Source organism: Neofelis nebulosa, chromosome 1 (genome assembly GCF_028018385.1).
Source record: "Neofelis nebulosa isolate mNeoNeb1 chromosome 1, mNeoNeb1.pri, whole genome shotgun sequence".
Lineage (NCBI taxonomy): Eukaryota > Metazoa > Chordata > Mammalia > Carnivora > Felidae > Neofelis > Neofelis nebulosa.
In genome coordinates, this window is record NC_080782.1 from 159,027,049 (window position 1) to 159,046,721 (window position 19,673).

The 19,673-nt window shown below is 50.4% G+C and overlaps 1 protein-coding gene and 1 long non-coding RNA gene across 4 annotated transcripts in view; both read left to right on the forward strand.

Moving 5' to 3' along the window:
• LOC131518876 (serine/threonine-protein kinase MARK2-like) overlaps positions 1-5,719 on the forward strand; it is a 50,565-nt gene extending 44,846 nt beyond the window's left edge. The window contains exons 1-2 of one of the 2 annotated variants that reach the window (XM_058741345.1): positions 4,071-4,558; positions 4,595-5,719. In XM_058741345.1, coding sequence (XP_058597328.1) covers positions 4,697-5,701 — 1,005 coding nt within the window. In that variant the 5' untranslated portion in view covers positions 4,071-4,558; positions 4,595-4,696 and the 3' untranslated portion in view covers positions 5,702-5,719. Of the gene's footprint in view, positions 1-4,070; positions 4,559-4,594 lie in introns of those variants that run through there. The other variant, XM_058741351.1, reaches the window with a different exon arrangement.
• LOC131518900 (uncharacterized) overlaps positions 1-19,673 on the forward strand; it is a 67,341-nt gene that overhangs the window by 13,608 nt on the left and 34,060 nt on the right. The gene's annotated exons all lie outside the window — the stretch shown is intronic.

Consider the following 19,673-nt stretch of genomic DNA (forward strand, 5'->3'; position numbering starts at 1 on the left):
TTTCTTTCGAAAGATTCCCTTCTCGCAAACCTTCTGCAATTTTCCCTTTCGCATTCCTTCAGATTTTGTCCTACGTTTTCCCCTCTTTATTTTTTTTTAAATTTTGTTTGAGAGAGAGAGAGCACAAGCGGGGGAGGGGGGGAGAGAGAGACACAGAGAGACACTCAGAGAGAGAATCTCAAGCAGGCTCCACTTGGAGCCTGACACGGGGCTCAATCCCACAACTCTGGGATTATGACTTGCGCAGAGGTCAGGAGTGGGATGCTCAACAGACTGAGCCACCCAGGTACCCCAAGTTTTCCCTCTTTGAATAACCAGTCTCACTTTCATTAAATACAGAATTTTTTCCCTTATTTTTTCAAGTAGCATTAATTACATTTATTAAAATTATTTACATCTGTCTTTCTGTCCTTCGCTTGCCCATAAGGCTTCAGAAGCCATTGGACAGGGCTCTAACGTCTTTTTCTTTTCCATCACATTTTGTGACAGTCACAACGCCAACAGCTGGTCTGACTTACAATAAACACAAGCAGAGTGAAACTATCATATTTATTGTTGGCAATTCTAAAGACTTATGTCCATTTGAACTAAACGAACAACGTTACATTAGCTTTCATACCAAATATTATCCAAGATCACTTGAACTTGAAAGACACCTGGGGTTAGTTTCTATCTTTCTGAGTTTTAGAACGCCCAGTTCTTTGTTTTCTTTTCATTGTTTTAATGTTTATTTACTTTTGAGAGAGAGAGAGAGACAGACAGAGAGAGACAGAGCGTGAATGGGGGAGGATTAGAGAGAGAGGGAGACACAGAATCTCAAGCAGGCTCCAGGCTCTGAACCCTCAGCACAGAGCCCTACGTGGGGCATGAACCCACAGACCACAAGATCATGACCTGAGCTGAAGTCAGACGCTTAACCGACCGAGCCACCCAGGCACCCCTAGAACACCCAGTTCTTACAAGCACTTGCCTTCAAACCAGCTAAGTAGAGCACTTTTACAAATTAATTTTCACAACTACCACCCGGAGATAGAGAAACTATCTCACATTTACAACATACATAAACACACGTACCATTCCACAAACAGGGTGCAAGCAAAACCTTAAAGGCCCAGTTGCCTAATATCTCCCTTTTCCAAAACACAGCTAAGTGCAAGATGGTCTTACCATTTATGGATCCCTTCATCGGTTGTCTTTCTCAGGAGTCTGATGAATATTGTGGTGGAGCAGAGTTGCCAAAAACAAACGATGGCCTCGTTTGGGAGACTCCAGCCCATAGGGCTGGATGTGCAGATAGATTGTCCTTTCCCAGCGTCCAACGAGGACATGGCTTGTTGTATTCACAGATGCCCAAAGCAGTCAAAGCAGCTGACAGACCAATTGAAGCCCAGGTTACCTCCGTGAATTTTCCCCTCCCCACCCCACCCCCTGCCCCGCTTCAGCTGTGTCCAGTCTGCGGTGTGGCCCATCCGTTGTGGACGGAGGCTCTCAGAAGAGGTCCATAGATGTTCAGCCTGATTCTGGAGACACTACTGGTCCTCTCTTTCCACAGACAAGAGAAAGGTCTCTTTTGTCGCTGAGAAAATAACTCATGTGGCTGGATATTTTAGAAAACTCCTCTGGTGACTGTCTGGAAGGTGGCCCAGAGATATTTAGGGTGCATCAAAGCAATGCCGGCCTGATAGAATTAGTTAGGAAGTGTTCTTTCTCCTGAAGTTTTTGGAAGAGTTTGAGAAGATTGGTGTCAATTCTTCCAATGTTTGGTAGAACTCACCAGTGAGGCTGTCAGATCCGGGGCTTTTTTTTGTCAGGTGGTCTTCGATTACAGCCTCAATCTCCTCCCTAGTTATGTACGAATCTCTTCCGATTTTCTCTTTCTTTGTGATTTAGTCTTGGTAGGTTTCCTAGGTCTAGAGATTTGTCCATTGTATCTGGATTCTCCAATGAGCTGGAATACACTTGTTGATAGCACTCTAACCCTTTCTACATCTGTAAGGAGTAGAAAGACCCTCTGTTTCATGTATCTCTGCTCTAATCCTTATTATTTCCTTCCCTTTGCTACCTTTGGCTTTTTCTAGTTTCTTAAGTTGCACGTCTATGGTGTTGATTTAAGATCTGTCTTGATGTTTACTGTGAGCGTTTACAGCTATAAATTTCCCCCTCACCACTGCTTTGTTGTTTTCCAGGAGTTTTGACGCGTCGTGTTTCATTTCCCTTCACCTCTACGTATTTTCGCATTCCACTGTGATTTCTTCTTGGACACATTGGTTCTTTGAGAGTGTGTTTTCAGTTTTCACAGCTTTTTAAATTTTCCACTCTTCCTTCTGTTACCGATTTCTGACTTCATCTTCTTGTGGTTGGAAAAGATACTTTGTATGATAGCTATCTTGTAAAATCTACTGAGACTTAACTCGTGACCTAATGCAAAGTCTGTCTCAGAGAAGGTCCCTCGTGCCGTTATTGTTGGGTGGGGTCCCGTGCCCGTCTGTTAGATCTGGCTGGGCTATCGTGTTCTTCAAATCCTCTGTGTCCTTACTTACCTTCTGTCTGGTTGTTCTGTCCATTATCGACAGTGGGATATTGAAGGCTCCAATGATTATTATAGAACTATTTTTCCCTTCAGTTCTGTCGATAATGGCCTCTCATTATGTGTGTAAATGTTTATCATTTTTTCTTCTTGCTGTACTGAACCTCTTAATTCATATAAAATGTCCTTCTTTGTCTCTTGTAACATTTTCTGATTTAACGTCTGTTTTGTCTGGTATTATTACAGCCACTCCACCCTTTCTTTTGGTTACTATTTGCATGGATTATCTTTTTCCTTCCTTTCATGTTCAACTTTTTTGTGTCTTTGGATCTGAGTCCCTTGTAGGTAACACATAGTTGGATCCTATGTTTTTATCCATTTCACTAATCTGTTTAATCTGCTTACATTTAAAGTCATCACTGATAAGGAAGGAATTCCTTCTGTGGTTTGCTCTTTGTTTTCTATATGCCTTAATTGCTTTCGGTCTCAAATTTTCTGCATGACTATCTTCTTTTGCATTTAGTTGATTTTTTTTGTAGTGAAACATTTTAATTCCCTTCTCATTTCCTTTTGTGTATGTTCTGTGGCGTGTGTGTGTGTGTGTGTGTGTGTGTGTGTGTGGTTGTGTGTGGTTACCGTGGGATTGCTTTTAACATCCTAAAGTTACAACATTGTAATGTCAATTTATACCAGCTTAACCTCAATAACACATGAAAACTCAGCTACTTTACAGCCCTGACCCCACCTTCTTTCAGTTGTTAATGTCACAAAATTACATCTTTATGCATCTTGTGTCCAAAAGCATAGATGAATAATTAGGTTTTTAAATATATCAGTCTCTTAACATAGAGAACCAAAAGTAGAGCTACAGACCAAAGTCATAACAATACTAGCGTTCATAATTGTCTGTCTGCTTACTTTTACCGGAGATTATTTCTTCAGAAGGCTTCGAGTTACTTGTTCAGTGCCCTTTCATTTCAACCTGAAGGACCCCCTTCACTGCAGGGCCGGTCTAGTCATCAGGGCAAGGCTTTCAGCTTTGGTTGATCTGGGAATGTTTTCATTTCTTCCTCATTTTTGAAGGACAGTTTTCCCAAATGTAGGAATCTTGGTTGACAGCTTTTTTCCTTCAATGCTTTCAACACATCAACCCATGCCTTCTAGCCTCCAAGGTTTCTGATGAGAAATCTCCTCACAACCTTATCAGTGAAAATATGATGAAAAGCAATGTTCCTCTGAGCTTTATAGATGTTAATAATGAGCCTTATCGTGTTTTACACAACACAACGTTTCCTTATACGTTGTAGCACCATTTTGAGACCAGGAACTGAGTATTTTAAGTGTAGACATTACGAGGTCTATACAAGCCAAAATTACAGTTTTCTAAACTTGAAGTGAAAAGGCCACTGAACCATCTTATAGATTTTGATTTCTAACAAAGTAAATATCAATCTTGAAAAGCCCACACAAACAAACAAAAAGCCCATTGGGGGTCTTTTTTTTTTTTTTATTGAGTAAAGGGGTTTTAGGAGTAAAAAGTGAGGAAACCACTGTGGTCTCAGACATCCCCAGCCATGATTGCATAATTGGCCCATTTCTTGCTGTGCCCTCACAAAGCCCCATGGTGAAGTCATGGCAAGACCTGTCTATATAAGACCCTGGCTCGGCTGGGTGTTTGGTCTTTACAGCCCAGGAAGCCTTGGTGACCTGTCGGCCTTTGACCCTAGCTAGTTTGATTTCGATTCTCTTTTTTTCATTTTGTTTATTTTTTTATTTTAATTTTTCTTTTTTCTCTACTCCTTTTCTCTCCCAACTTTTTTTTGCCTTTTTCTGTTTTTACTTTTTTCTTTTTTTTCTCCTTTTTTAGTTTTTCTTTTTCTCAACTTTTCTTCGTTTCCTCGCTTCATTTTCTTTGTGTGTGTGTGTGTGTGTGTGTGTGTGCGCGTGTGTGTTTTTCATTTGTTTTTTTTTTTTGTGTGTTAGCGTTTTAGTACAGTTAGTATAGTTCATATTGTTAGTATAGTTCATATCGTTAGTATAGTTCACGTTGTTAGTATAGTTCATAAGCATAGTATTGTTAGTATTGGCAAATTTTGTAGGTTGTTATTGTTGGTTAGCATAGTCCGTGTAATTAGCATTATTTAGCGTTAGTATAGTTAGTAGGTCACCATGCTTCAGGGGCGTAAGGCCATTACCGCTGGTGAGGAGGACTTCTGTATTTATGAGATCCCCGAGATCACCAGTGAGGGCAGCGTCCCCCCCAGGAAGCAGTCTGATGTGACGTTCATCAAGAAAACCCAGAAGGACCCCGCTGGCCTCCAGGGACTTTGTCGTGAAGCCCAGAATATGAAGACCTCAAGTCACCCAAGTGTTGTCAAGTCACTTGAGGTGATCAACACCAAGGAAACGTTGGTTCTCCTTTCAGAATACGTAAGCAGAGACAACCTGCGTGACGATTTTACGCACCATGGCCAAGTGACGGAGGAGGTTCCAGACACATTCTGCCGGCTGTTATCGGTGGTGGAGTACTGCCACCAACAAGGTATGATAGGCGGGTATCTGAAGCTGGAGACACTGCTTTTTGGCAAGAAGCTGAAGGTAAAACGCACGGGGGTTGGACTGAGCATCCAGTTTGCTGGCTACAAACTCCACACTTTCTGGGACAGCCCCCCTTATTCTGCCCCGCGACTCTTCCTGCAGCAAAGGGAGGACACCCCTTCTGCAAGCGCTTGGAACCTGGGGGTGGTTTGGTACTGCTTGGCCACCGGGTTGGAGCCGTTTGAGGGGGAAGTCTTCTGGGACGCGGAACGAAATATCGAAAACAGGGAGCACAGTGCTCTGGTTTTCATGTCCCTGGAGAGTGAAAACATGTGGTACACGTTGACAACTATCCAGCCCACGATCAACACACCAACCACAGTCCGCTGCTGGAGCTCCCTCGCAACCTGTTCCAGCACAGGCCTGTCCTCAGAGCGGAGTAGTCTGACCTCCGAAGGGACCAGCATAGGGACCACGATTAGCGGGCCCAGATGCAACTTGCCAGCCACAAACTCCGACACCAGCAGTGAATACAGGCAGCCAGGGAGGATGTCCCTAGAGCCAAAAAATCAGGTTCTCAAACCTCTCAATAAATTAAAAAATGTATTTAAAAAAAATAACAAAATACAACCCTAAAAAAATGTAAATAAATGAGAGCCATGAGAGCCACGTGTCCGTGCCTTTATTTTATTTTGTTTTTTAACTTTAAAGGAACTTAAATGTTTGTTTTGAAAGAGAAGGGACAGTGCGAGTGGGGGAGGGACAGAGAGAGAATCCCAAGTCTACTCTGTGCTATAAGCTCGGAGCCCGACGCGGGGCTCCAGCTCACAAAACTGTGAGATGGCGACCTGAGCAAGACCAAGAGTGGGACGCTTGAGCCACTGAGGCCCACCCAGGAGCCCCGTCCCTGCATTTTAAGTGCAGGGAACGATGCTGAGCTCCAGGAAGCCTGGGGACATGGCACAGGAGATTGGCCAGGGCGACGGGTGGGACCAGATCCAGAACAGCTTCACAGGCTGGAGGAGTGTCGGTGGGCTAGTGACCTGCTGGATGTGGAGTTGTAGGAAGCACAAGGTGGAGGTGGTGAAGTTTTGGAGTGATGGGGGGTTCGTGGGTCTGGAGCCGATGGCCAAGGAAGAATTCGTGAAGAAGTCTTTGGTGCAAAAAGGTGATTTTATTAAAGCACGGGGACAGGTCCATGGGCAGGGAGAGCTGCACTGGCGTCGTGACGGGTAGCTCATTATATACCCTCAGGTTGGGAGGGGGTTAGGGAGAGAGCCAGACTTACTCTAGGACTCAAGGTTCCAGGACCTTGAGGGGCTAGCTGTTGCCAGGAAAACGCCATTTCTTGCCGTTTAATGAAACCTCAGCCATGAGACCCTTTAGATGGATCTGGGCAGGCCATAAGCGTGGAGGATGATTGCCAGCATATATGCTGCGGGGGTTAGGATGAAGTAGATTTGTCTTTATTTGTCATAATGGCGTGTGGGCAGCGGGGGCCCCGGGGGTGGGTCACAATGGGGTATGGGCAGCAGGAGTCCAGGGGATGGGTCACAATGGTGTGTGGGCAGCAGGAGCCCCTGGGGTGGGTCACAATGGGGTGTGGGCAGCGGGAGTCCAGGGGATGGGTCACAATGGGGTGTGGGCAGCGGGAGCCCCGGGTCCCCTTCCAGGGACTGCCCACCTGGTGGGGAAGGAATGAGCTGGGTGCAAACACTCTGGATATCACCCTCTCTTTCCTGTGCACCCACTGGGGACCAGACCTCAGCCGGTGGATGTCCCAGCTCTCCCTACCCCACCCTCCCCCCTGCTGTCCCCCTCCTCCCTTCTGCCCTGGCTCCGGACTCACCTGCTCTCACTGGCCACAGGTGCAGGGTCCATCATGGCCCCCTTCCTTTCATGTCTCACTTTGGCCACCTCCAGAAGCTGACTTGGATGACCACGCATAGCAGGCTCTTTTTGCCCAGATGTTGGGCCAACAGTAATCCACTTATCTCACTGGAAAGTCTTAAGACACCACATAAAACCAAATCATGGCTCTGTGCCCTCTGTATACATGACAGAGAACCCCAATATAACAGACTGGTGAGGAAGGAGGTGGGGTGAGATCAGAGAGGTCCCTAGTAATGGCCCCCGAGTTGTAACTACTGAGAGGCTTGTCACCTCTGGGTGCCCCAGGAGATTCACTCCTCTCTCCCCTTCATCCCCGACCAGAAACACTCCAGATTTGTGCCAGCAGACTGGTTGACTGTACTGTGTTTTAAAGGACAAGGAGTGCATAATTCACTCATTTATTCACTCAACAAACACGTTTACATGATGGTATATATGGTGGAGGTTCCATGGGGCACAGGACCCAGTTCCTGCCCTTCAGAGCTGAGGCCACCGAGAATAGGTAAGGGAGCGTGGAGTGCAGTTCCAGAGTCAGGTTCAGATCGCAGCTCTACCACTGACTCGCCGTGTGACCTTGGGGAAGTCACTTAACCTCTCGGGGCCTCAGTCTTCCCACCTATAAAATGCATACGCTAGTGATGCCCGCCTCGAGGACAGCTGTGAAATTGAAATAAGGTCATTTAGAGAAGCTCTGGGAACACTGCCCAGGGCAAAGTGCGGCAAGTATTTACTGCTCATTTGGCGGCCATTACTGAGCACCTACTATGTGCCAGGCACCAGGGATGCAGCAGTAGGCCCCGGAGGGGTAGACAGGTGAGCAGTGCAGAATACCCAGGAGACCCCAGGTGTGGGAAAGCAGAGGCTCCTGGGGATCACACTCCCTCCACCTTTCCTTGCCCTGAACCTACAGCTGCTGGCCCCTCCTGCTCACCTGCCAGCCAGACCCCATTGTCCTGCGGCATCTGGGGAGCGCTTTGCCAATTGCCTGCCTCAAAGGTGCACTTGTCCTAGCTCTTGCCAGCTGGGGGACCTCAGGACACTGCCTTGGCCTCTCATCACCTGCTTTCTTTCTGTGAGGGAGGACCCAGCCCCTTCCACAGGGGTTCAGCGAGGAGCAGGGGACAGAGTGGATGGCATCCAGCCAGCAGGGTCAGCTCCTGCGGTGACCGGGAAGCAGCTGGTCAGCTTTAAACACACCTGCAGCTCCCCTGTGGCCCGCGGAGCCTCGTGGTCTGTGGTCTGCAGAGGCGGCCCAGGGCGGGTGATGTATCTGTGCCCCAGGTGTGGTGGAGGGGGGTTAATTAAAAAGGTGGCTGGGAGATGAATTTCTGGAAACACAAATTGGAAACCAGTGGAAGCTATCGATCTGCCTAATGGGAAGCTGATGGTTTCTGAGCGTGCAGACAGCTCCGGCACAGGCAGGTGGCAGGAATCGATGTGGCCCCTTCCCTGAGCTGATCGGTCCCAGGTGCACTGGGAACATGGGTCGGGGAAGGGCCGAGGAGGTGCCCACAGCCTCCCGGTGGGGCCCTGGGGTACTGATTCTGGCTCAGAGCTGGGGAGCCCGCTGCGTTTCTGCTTGGGGTCCTCATCAGAGGAGCTCCTATCCTGCCTCAGTTTCCTCATCTGGAAACTCCTGACCCCTGGTATTATTGTCAGGTTAAGTGGGTTGTGACAAATCCCGTCCTCAGTGCTGGGTACACGGGAGTAAACACCCTGGCCCAGGTCTCAGCCCTCCTGGAGCTCACACTCTAGTGGGTGCCACACACAATGAGCAGATACAGTTTCAGGGAGAACTGCCTGTGCAAAGGCCTTGAGGGGGGAGGACCCGGTGGCCTGCAGTTGGCAACAGTAGCCTGGGATGTGAATAGACATCACCGTGGCAATCCACAAATACCCCCCAGATTTCAGATCCCCACACCCCCAGGGGACTGCGGCACCATTGCGGAGAACCAGTGATGTGGATCTGCTCGTTTCCTTTTCACGGAGTCCCTGCGGCATACACGTAATTTTATGCCCGTTACACAGATAAACAAAGTAAAGCTCAGAGACGCTTGGCCAGGGCTGAAGGCCACACAGCTAGGAAACCGAGCCTCCAGTGCAGTGCTTTGCCACAGCTCATGGAGCGGGCGTGGCTGTATTCCTTTGGTGTCCCCGCACTATCACAGCAGGGCTGGGCCCAGGGCCTGGCTCAGCAGCCCCGGCCCATCTTGGGCTGCGATGGTCTAGAATGTAGGCAGGTGACTGTTCACACTGCCCCTGGTGAGTGGATGCCATTGAGGCGTGGGCAGACTTTATCAAGCTCCGGCTGGTGCCTGGTCTCCTGTCTCACCACACCCCTTCCTTCCCTCCCTAGACCAGAGTCAATTTGAAAGCACTTAGTCGTGAAATGCTCTCTCAGGATTTGGGTGGGGAAGATGGCCAGTGTTAGTCTGCTTATTGATCGCTGGACTTTATAAGGGTTTATCTCTGAAACAATGAAACTGAAAGATGGCCTCTAAATTTTTATCTCCAGCCTATATCTCCACCGCCTCCCCCCCAATTCCAGGCTTTTTAGCACCAGTGGCCCTTCAGGCATCACACTGCCCATCCACCCAAGGGCCTCCTGGGTCTCCGTTTCCTTTCTACTGTCTCAGCAGGGGGAGCTTTTATAAGCACAAACCACATCATGTTGCTGGTTTGGAACACCCGATGCTTTGCACTTTGCCCAAAATCTAGATTCCCCATCACACCTGCCCTGCCTCCCCCTCTACCTCCCCTGAAGGGGCACTCCCCTTCAGACACTCCGTTCCCCTTGCAGCTCTTCAAGTACACAGGGTGTTCTCTGGCCTCAGGGACTTTGCACTGGCCACTCCCTGTCTGAACCACTAGTATCCCAGGTCTTTGCATGACTGGTGCCTTGTCACTATCCAGGTCACAGCTCACAGGTCACCTCCTTGGGAAACACTCCCGGACCATCCCCAGACACCTTCACGGCGCGTAGTGCCCTCTCCAAGTATTGAGTGTGCACCTGTGCACAAGCTTCCCGTCTATCCCTACCCCCATGGTAGCAGGAACTGTCTTTCCTACTTACCACCCAATCCCCAGGGCCTAGGCCAGGGTTTGGTAAACATTTGTACAATTAATCAATGAACAGAGTGTGAGGCTTTGCAAAAATTCAGCCGGAGACACAACCTGACTTGGCCCGGAATCCTGGGCTTTGCTGGATTTACCCTCACTTGGTGGCATTGTGCTGGGTCTGCCCGCCACCCCCTCCACCAGTCCCAAACCACTGACCTGAGGATAGGTAACCCTGTGGTGTCCTCAGCCCCTGGCTCTGTCCCAGCTCGGAGGGCGGGCCTCAAGGGGATGTCCTGGAGGCCGGTCTGCACTGAAAGTCCAAGCCCTCTGTGTGTGTTGAGGGGAAATGCCTCCCCCTGGGCTGCCAACCCCAGCAGAGGAAACCACCCCAACACCCAAGGGGTTAGGACTTGAGGATGAAGTTTCACCAGGCAGATGAGGAGAGAGGGAAGAGTGTCCTGGGCAGAGGGAACAGTGTGTGCAAAGGCCTAGATGTAGGAAGAGCCTTGTATAAAGACAGAAGAGGAAAGAGCCAGCCAAACCTCATTTTGGAAGGAGGACTATGGTCTTCATCTGCCTCATTGGATCTCCCCCACCACTCTATGCTAAGGAGGAGTCGGTGGAGCTTCACTCAAGGTCATGGGGAAGTCTTCTCCCATGGCCCCTTGTACCAGCCTCCTCCCTGCCCTCCCTGTTCCTGCCCTTGCCACCCTGCTAACTGTTCTCAGCACAAAGCCAGAGGGGCCCTCCCAAGGCTCCCACCTTAGAGTAAAGGCCAAGGCCATCCAAAGCCTGCACCAGCCAGTCCTCTGACCACCCCTCCTCAACTGTCCCCATCACTCCCTCTGCACCAGCACAGCGGCCTCCTCGCTGATCCTGGAACACACCAGGCACACTCCTACCTCACTCAGGGCCTTTGCACGTGCTGAGCCCTCTGCCCAGAACCACCTCCTTCCTTGCTGGTTCTGCTTGTATAGGGAGACAAGGTGAATTGGGCACGAACAGGGAGCACTTTGAGGTTGAGGGGGCTTTCCTGGTATCTAAAGCTGCCCCAAGGGAGACCTTTTGGGGAACACTGATGGCTATTTTCCTAAAACGTAGGGCCAAGAAGCCCTCCCAGAGCTGGAGCCCCAGGGTGATCTGGGAGAAGTCCCATTTACCTTGGCCTGCTTCATTCCTGTAAATACTGACTGTGGCTTCCCAAAAGATCGAGCTCTGCCAGTGATGTGACTTAAGCGGGGCCTCTAAGGGCTACGGATGCCTGGGCCAGCACTCAGGCACAGAATGGCCACTACCCGTAAGCCCCGCCTGGTGCCGCCTCCGCTCTTTCTGAACAGAGGACGGTAGTGACCTCCGTGACCACCCGAGGGACCTGAGCCTGAGAAGTCTTTGTCCCACTGGCTCTGAGAGGATGCAAGTCTTAGTGGTTTTAAAATGTCGGATTCTCATGAAATGCCATCCAGCACACCTGAAGCGGCTTCCCCTCCCACCCCACCGAGTACTTGTCAGCACCCCCAGGCCGGAGTCTGACACGCCCACGTGCCCAACTCCGGCATCAACTTCCCCAGGTGGCAGACACAGGCAGCCTAGTCCAGCTGCACCCATTCCTGGACCTGAAACTCCACTCAGGTCTCTGCTCAAGTGTCGCCTCCTAACCCCCCTCCCCATCTTATCCCAGTTCCTTCTCCTTCAGGGCACTGTTGGCTACCTGACATGTGACATAGTCATTGTGCAACAGCTTCCTCGGTAGGTAATTTACATATAGAAAGCCCACCCGCTTAAAGCATGCAAGGCCACGGTTTTAGTATATTCAGAGTTGTGCAACCATCACCACTGTCTAATTTTGTGATGTTTGCATCACCCATAAACCTATACCCATTAATAGTCATTCCCCGTTATTACCCCCGTCTTCCAAGCCCCTGGCAACCACTTACCCATTTCCTGTCTCTGTGGACTCGCCTGTCCTGAATATTCCTATAAACGGGACCATGCGCTCTGTGGTCTTTTGTGACCGACTTCGTTCATGGAGCAAAGTGTTATTTCTAATCATCCATTTCCCCCTACCTCAGGGCCTTTGCACTGCTGCTCCCTTTGCCGTGAATGTTCTTCCTCAGATACCTCTGCGGCTCCTTCCTTCACTCCGCTCCTCAGCAAGGGCTTCCCCAACCCCTATTTAAATGGGTAATTCTCGTCCTCTTCCTGGCCCTTCCAACCTTACCAGCTTTGCTTTCCTTCAGAGATCTTAGCTTCCCCCCACTCCCTGACATCGCTGCACTTCCCTATGATTCTGTTACCAGCCTCCCCAAAAGTCAGGGACCTTGTCTCGCTCACTGCTCAGTGCCCCCAAAAATGGCTGCATGTAATAGCTGCTCTGTGTTGGTTGAATGAAGAAATTCCAGGGTCTTCTGGGATCCTTTTAACCTTACTCAGAGCCAGCCTAGGGTCTGGTGAGGCCAAGGGCCACCTGGGGGCAGGCACGCATCAGGAGCGCTATCACCCTGGGATGCTCAGTTTTGGCCTCTAGATGCCGCCACAGTGCTCAGGGTTCCAGGGGCCGAGCTCAGCAAGGGCCTTAAGTGTCCGGGGCCTTCGGTGCCCACGAAGGGCAGCTGGGCATCTCGCACAGTGCCATGGAGCTGGCCATGAGGACAAGGTCTGCAAGCAGGGCTCAGGCCTCAGCCTTCCCCGGTGACAAATGGCTGATAATTAATGTTGGACCCGCACGTTATTAATCGATTTAAAGTCGAGTGCGCAGCCAGAAGCGATTCCGAGGAAAAAAATGTTCAGCCCCACATCCTCCTCATTCTTACTCATCAATCACCAATTTTGCAGGCAGCTTATTAAAATGTAGAGAAAAGCGTGGCTGGAGAAATAAAAAGCCCTTAAAGGCCCAGAGATGGTTTATCAGGGTTTTGCAGATGCGGAGGCAAAGGGTGGGGAGAGGGGTGTCAGGAATGGCAGAGCTGAGGGGCCAGGCTCCATTTCACAGAGGGAGGGGCTGAGGTCAGATCCTCAAAGGTGAAGGGCGATGGTGTGAAATCCAGAAGGGTTCATGCCAGCCCAGGAGCATGGCCAGAGGCTCGAGCCCCCAGCCCAGGAGGGGGGTGAAAGGGGGGGGCGGAGCTTGCATAACATGCCAGCAGACAGAACGAAGATCCCATGTGGAGGACTTAGTGACCGAGGACAGCGGATCTAGGTCCAAATGCAGGGCAGGGGAAGACCGTTGCTTTGGAGTTAGGCAGATCTGGATTCAAATCCCAGCTCTTCTCCCGACCAGTGGTATTAGCGGGTAAGTTGCTTTCTGTCTTGGAGCCTCAACTTCCTCCTGAGCCAGGAGAAAACCAGACCACTCTCAAAGGTTTGCAACATGGAAGGAGGCCACGTATACGAAGGCCTGGGAGACTTTAGGCAGAGGATAGATGCTCAGTAAATGAGAACTATCTCTGAAGGCCCAGAACCGGTCACAGACCACAGCTGGTGTTTCTTCCGTGTCTCCAGAGGGCATGAGGATGTATTTTGAGTCTAGAGCCAAGCAGGTTTGCCCTCTGCTAGGACAGTCTTTCCAAGTACCAGAAGCCTGCTATGCTTTTGCTTGTCCTGTTTCTTGTCTGGGAGTGTGCTTTCTTGTCTCCTTCCCCTAGGGAACTCTTACGCATCCTTCAAAACCTAGCTCATACGGCACCTCCTCTGTGCTGCCTTCCCAGTACTGTCAGTTGCTTGACTTCTGTGTTCCAAACGTACTGGATTCTTGCTAGATTGTGAATCCCTTGTGGGAAGGGCCTTGCTTTGTGCCGCCTCAGGCGGTGACATAATACCTTTAATTGGATGAATAACTAAAGGGATGAGCAAATAAATGAATGGCCATTTACCCCTTCCCTGATGTCACTTAGAGGCCTGTCCCTCGCCATCCTTTGCCTCCATGACTGTGAACTTCTCAAGAGCCAGAGCCCGGTCTAGGGGTCTTGCCTTTGTCTGTCTCCCACTGGCCAGGTCCGTTCTTGATACATACTAGCTACTCAAAAGATGTCAGAATGACCGAGAGGGAAAAGAGGAGACGGGAAAGCTGAGCCCATGCTTAGTAAGCACCTACTAAGAGTCAAGGGTGGTGCTGAGCATTTTCACCTGTATGATCCTTTTTTTAGCGTCATGCCAAGCTCATGGCGCAGATGTGGGTACTGGGGCAGAAGGACCCAGATATGTGCAGGAGCCAGAATTTAAACCACAGAGTCTGAATGGCCCTTGAGAGCTGTTGCCATTTCATGATGATGCCTTCCAAAGGCGTTCATGCATGCATGAGTGACTTAATGAGTACACAGATAAATGAATGAATTACAGAGTTCTCAGGAGAAGCCTGCTGCCTCCTTCCTCTCTCACGCCAGTCCCTCTGCCTCCTGCCCAGGCCTTTCTCCGGTACAGCTGGGTCAGCACTTTTATTTGGGGCTGTAGAATGAGACCTGGCCCGCCCCATGCCTTTGCAGGACTCCTACCTCCCTGCAGATTTTCCTGTGCGCCGCCCCCCTCCTACACCCTACCTTTCCTTGCTCTGCAGCTGCTGGCCCTTCCTGCTCCCCTGCCAATCAGACCCCCATTGTCCTGCCACATCTGGACTGCTCTGCAAATTGCCAGCCCCGAAAGGCTCACTCAGCATTCTCTGCAAGAAGACGTGCAGGCTTCATTCACAAACACACGTTCCTAAAAGGCTGGTGATTGTGTCCTCAGCATCCCCATTGGGGCCTACCTGGAGACTTGGAGTGGCAGAAAAAGCCCCAGATGGCTGGGGAGGGAGGGGTGACGGAGCAGGAAGGGAGCTTGGCCTCTGGGAAGTGCAGGGCATGCATTACAATATCCTTTGTTCCATCAGCTGCCAAAGCCTGTGTTCCTGCCTCTCGAGAGATAGTGTCTTCCTAATGGGGCTGCAAGGATGTCGGCGGCGGGAAGGCTGTTAACACCCCGAGGGCTGGACCTGCCCCGGGGTTCTGGTTCAAGAAGCCTGGGGTGGACATTTGATGCTTTGGTTAGGGGAACCATGAGGAGGCTTCAGGAAGGGCGAGACCCTGCCCAGCTGGGCTCGCCTCTGGGGAAGGCAGTGACCATCTGGACCGGGTCACACGCAGCCCAGGGGACCCCACGGACAGGGATGGTGGCAGTCTCTGGCTCATTCGCCTGTGCAGTAAGCCTAGAGCAAGGTGAGGAAGAGGGAGGGTGCTCAGAGAGCAAGATCTGACTGGTGCCAGCTCACTGATGACCATGGTCACTACCATGGTGAAACAGCAGCAGTGGCCCCTCTGAACCCCAACCGTGCGCCAAGTACAGAACACCTACCTCGCTTAGGGTCTGATTTGACATCAGTGAAGTCTTTGTTCGTGAATAATCTGAATGTGCTCCTCTGCTTTCCGGGGACGTAATGATCGAACTGAACTCCCACCCTCCCTGAATTTCCAGTAGAAGCCCAGAGAGGGCATGCACTCTACCCCAGGTCACACAGCTTAGCAGGTGTAGGACTGACTGAGAGAAGGCCCTCGCGAACATGTGGTTGCTGGAATCAGTTGGCCTGGGTTTGGCTCGTGGGCCCCTCTGCTCAGCCGTGTGGGGAGAGACAGTCCCCGAGCTTCACTGTCCTCAGTTGCTACTTCTGTTCTATGGGCCTGAGGAGACGAAAGAGGCTGCTGTGACCACTCACGCTCAACCCCCCATCAGTGGACGTGGCTGCTTCTCTGCCACCACCTCCTTATGGCAAACCTGAGAGACGAGGAGCCTGAGGGTCAGGGTGAGGCAGTCCCCAGGGTCACACAGTGCAGTCCCCTCCCTGAGACATCGCTCCTCCTCTGGAAGCTGCTTTGAGAGGCTCCTGGCCTCCTGGGAGACCGTGTGCGGGCTGTGCTCACCCTGAACCTGGTGTCAGAGCCGGGGTGAGGATCTTCCTGAGCACAGGCAGGGCAGGGCCAGGCCTATAAGCTCCTCACAGGGCTGTGGGAGGCAGGACTCAAAATGCCTTGGATTAAAATACATAAGAAAAACGGACAGTGGAAATTGATAAATGCGAAATTAGTGTCCTCAAGGCAGGATATGGCAGCTGACCAGGCACAGCCCGGCCCACCTCCCCGGGCTCTCAGGGCAGACTGCCGAGGGACACCGTGTGACTTAGCACCTGGGTGGGTCACTGAGAAGTGACAGTATCTGAGTGGGACCTTCAAGTCTGACTTAGTGCATGGGTGAGACCACTGAGGGGTGACTTTGGACCTGGGTGGGGCTAAAACAATCCCACGCACGGAGATGTTGCCAAAAGGATCCAATCTAGAAACAAGATGTAGGGACTGGCGTGGGTGTGGAGGTGGCGAGTGGTCTCATGGGCAGGCCTGGGAGGGAGCCAGGTCTGTTGAGCCTCTCTGGACCTCCTTGAGTCCCAGAGGTTTGGGGTTTTGCCAGCAACTCTTTCCAGGACTGTGTGGCAGCCACATGCTGCCCTCTGCTGGGACATCGTAGTATTACACCCCATGACATTGGGCTTGGGGCAACACCAGGACTTCCCTGAGAACTTCATGGGGACATCCCTGGGATCCAGAGTCCTCAGGGCTGGCAGAGGCTCCCAAGGCCTTCTTCTACCCCTGACAGACCCTTGCTTTCTTAGTCACGGAGACGGGGAGCTCACCCCTTTTTGCAGTCAGCTTCAACCCTGCACAGCGCGGATCAGCTTGGCCACAGAAGGCGTTGCAGTTGGCTCCCTCCTGGTGTCATCTCTGCTCTCTGGGTTTCAGGACTGCCTGTAGAGCCTGGGAGTGCTGAGCTGCCCTCCACCAGGCTGCCCTGCTCCAGACCAGGCTGTCCGGTTCCTCCAGGCCCTGCCCACCCTAGCCCTACACAAGCTGCCTTATGCCTGTTCATCTTTCATGGGGGAGCTCCAGACCAAAGAGACCTGGCAGGAGCTCCGAACAGCTGAGCACTGCCCCCTCCCCTGGAGGGTAAGGCTTTCTCAGGAAAATCCCTGCAGATCTCTCAGACGTGCCTGTGTCTTTGTTTCTATGCCAGAGATGCTCAGTGTCCCTGGATCCAAAGGGAGGCTGACAATGGGCCAGGAGTTGAGGAATGGCTGGATATGGACAAAGGGGTGAGGGGCCGGCTCAGAGAGGCCAGCCAGGGTGAGGCCGCAGCACAGCCGGGAGCTGGGACTTCTCTGGAGCATCATGGGCAGGTCCCACAGGGGGCTCTCAGGACCTTCCTCGCCCAAGTTCCTGCTCCTGCAGGAGCCACAAAGGAGGGTATTCTCAGGGAGGCCAAGGAGAAAGGAGAGGGGAGGGGGAAGTTGGCAGGCTTGGTGGTGAAGGAAGAGGACCGATCACTTGAGTAAAAAGCCCAGCGACTTTATCCGTCATCATGTAAGCAGACTCGTTCATTTGCTCGTTCCTCAAATATGTTTTGAGTACAAGCACACCTTACCTTATTGCGCTTTGCAGATACTGCATGTTTATTTATTTATTTTTTTTACCAATCGAAGGTTCGTGGTGACCCTGCTTTAAGCAAGTCGCTCGGCGCCCTTTCTTCTGCAGCATTTGCTCGCTTCACGTCCCTGTGTCACATCTTGGTAATTCTCGCAGTATTTCAAATTTTTTCATTGTTAATCTATTTGTTCTGGTGATCCGTGAAGAGATTGTTGAATGTTGCTGCTGTAACTGATTTGAGGTGCCGTGAACCGCGTCCATAAAAGATGGGGAATTTAATCGAAAGATGTGCGTGTTCTGACGGCTCCAGCGACCAGCCCCTCCCCTTCCCCCCTTCCTCTCCTCGGGCCTCCCTGTTCCCCAAGACACAATAATATTGAAATCAGGCCAGTGAAGAGGCCTACAGTGGCCTCTACGCGTTCGAGTGAAATGAGGACTCCCACGGCTCTCACTTTACGTGAAAAGGTAGAAGTGATTCCGCCTAGTGAGGCAAGCGTGTCAAAAACCGAGAAAGGCCCCAAGCCAGGCCTTGTGCAACAAATAGCCAAGGAACGTGGCTGTGATGCGAATGCGAAGGAAAAGTTCTGGAAGGAAATTCAAAGTGCTCCGCCAGTGAACACAAAAACGGTAAGAAAGTCACGCAGCCTGAACGCAGAGATGGAGAAGGTTTTCGTGGTCTGGATAAGAGATCGAACCAGCCGCAACATTCTCTTAAGCCAAAGTCTAATCCAGAGCGAGGCCCTGACTCTCTTCAATTCTGTGAAGGCTGAGAGAGGTGGGAAAGCCGCAGAAGAAACGTCTGAAGCTAGCGGAGATTGGTTCGTGAGGTTTAAGGAGAGAAGCTGTCTCCCCAACATACGAGGACAAGGTGAAGCAGCAAGTGCTGATGTAGAAGCCGCAGCGAGTTTTCCAGAAGGTCAGGCTGAGACGCGAATGAAGGTGGGTTCACGAACCAGATTTCCAGTGTAGATGAAACAGCCTTCTGTTGGGAGAAGATGCCGTCTCGGATTTTCGTAACGAGAGAAGCAAAGTCAGTGCCTGGCTTCAAAGCGTCAAAGGACAGGCTGCCTCTCTGGTGAGGGGCTAATGCAGCTGGTGACTTTAAGTCGAAGCCAGTGCTCACTTACCATGCAGAAAACCCCGGGGCCCTTGACAGTTACGCTTTATCTACCCTGCCAATGCTCTCTACGTGCAACAACCAGGCCTGAATGACAGCACATCCGTGTACAACGTGGATTGCCGAATATTTTAAGCCCACAAAAAGATTCCTTTTATATATTTTTAAATATGTTTGTAATGTTTATTGATTTTTGAGAGAGAATGTGGTAGAACGTGAGCAGGGAAGGGCAGAGAGAGAGAGGGAGAACCAGAATCCGAAGCAGGCTCCAGGCTCTGAGCGGTCAGCACAGATCCCGACGTGGGGCTTGAACCCACAAACCGTGAGATCATGACCTGAGCTGAAGTTGGATGCCCAACTGACCGAGCCACCCAGGCGCCCCTATACATATATATATATATATATATGTTAATTAATTTATTTATTGGGGTGCCTGGGTGACTCAGCCACCCAGGCGCCCCTACGTGTGTGTGTGTGTGTGTATATATATGTTAATTAATTAATTTATTTATTGTTATATGTTATTTATTTATTAATTTATTTTATTTTTTATTAATTTATTTTATTAATGTATTATTGTTTTATTTATTGTTATATATATTGTTATGTATATTATATATATTATATATAATATATATATTAATATATGTAAATTTATTTATTGTTATATATTGTTAACATATATATATAATATATATATGTTTATTTATTTATTGGGGTGCCTGGGTGACTCAGCCACCCAGGCGCCCCTACATATGTGTGTGTGTGTGTGTGTGTATATATATATATATATGTTAATTAATTTATTGGGGTGCCTAGGTGACTCAGTCGGTTGGGCATCCAACTTCAGCTCAGGTCATGATCTCACGGTTTGTTGGGTTCTAGCCCCATGTCGGGCTCTGTGCTGACAGCTCAGAGCCTGGAGCCTGCTTCGGATTCTGTGTCTCCCTCTCTCTCTGCCCCTCCCCCACTTGTTCACGCTCTCTCTCTCTCTCTCTCTCTCTCCCTCTCTCAAAAATAAATAAACATTTACAAATTTTTTAATTTATTTACTGTGAGAGAGAGACAGCACAGCACAAGTTGGGGAGGGGCAGAGAGAGAG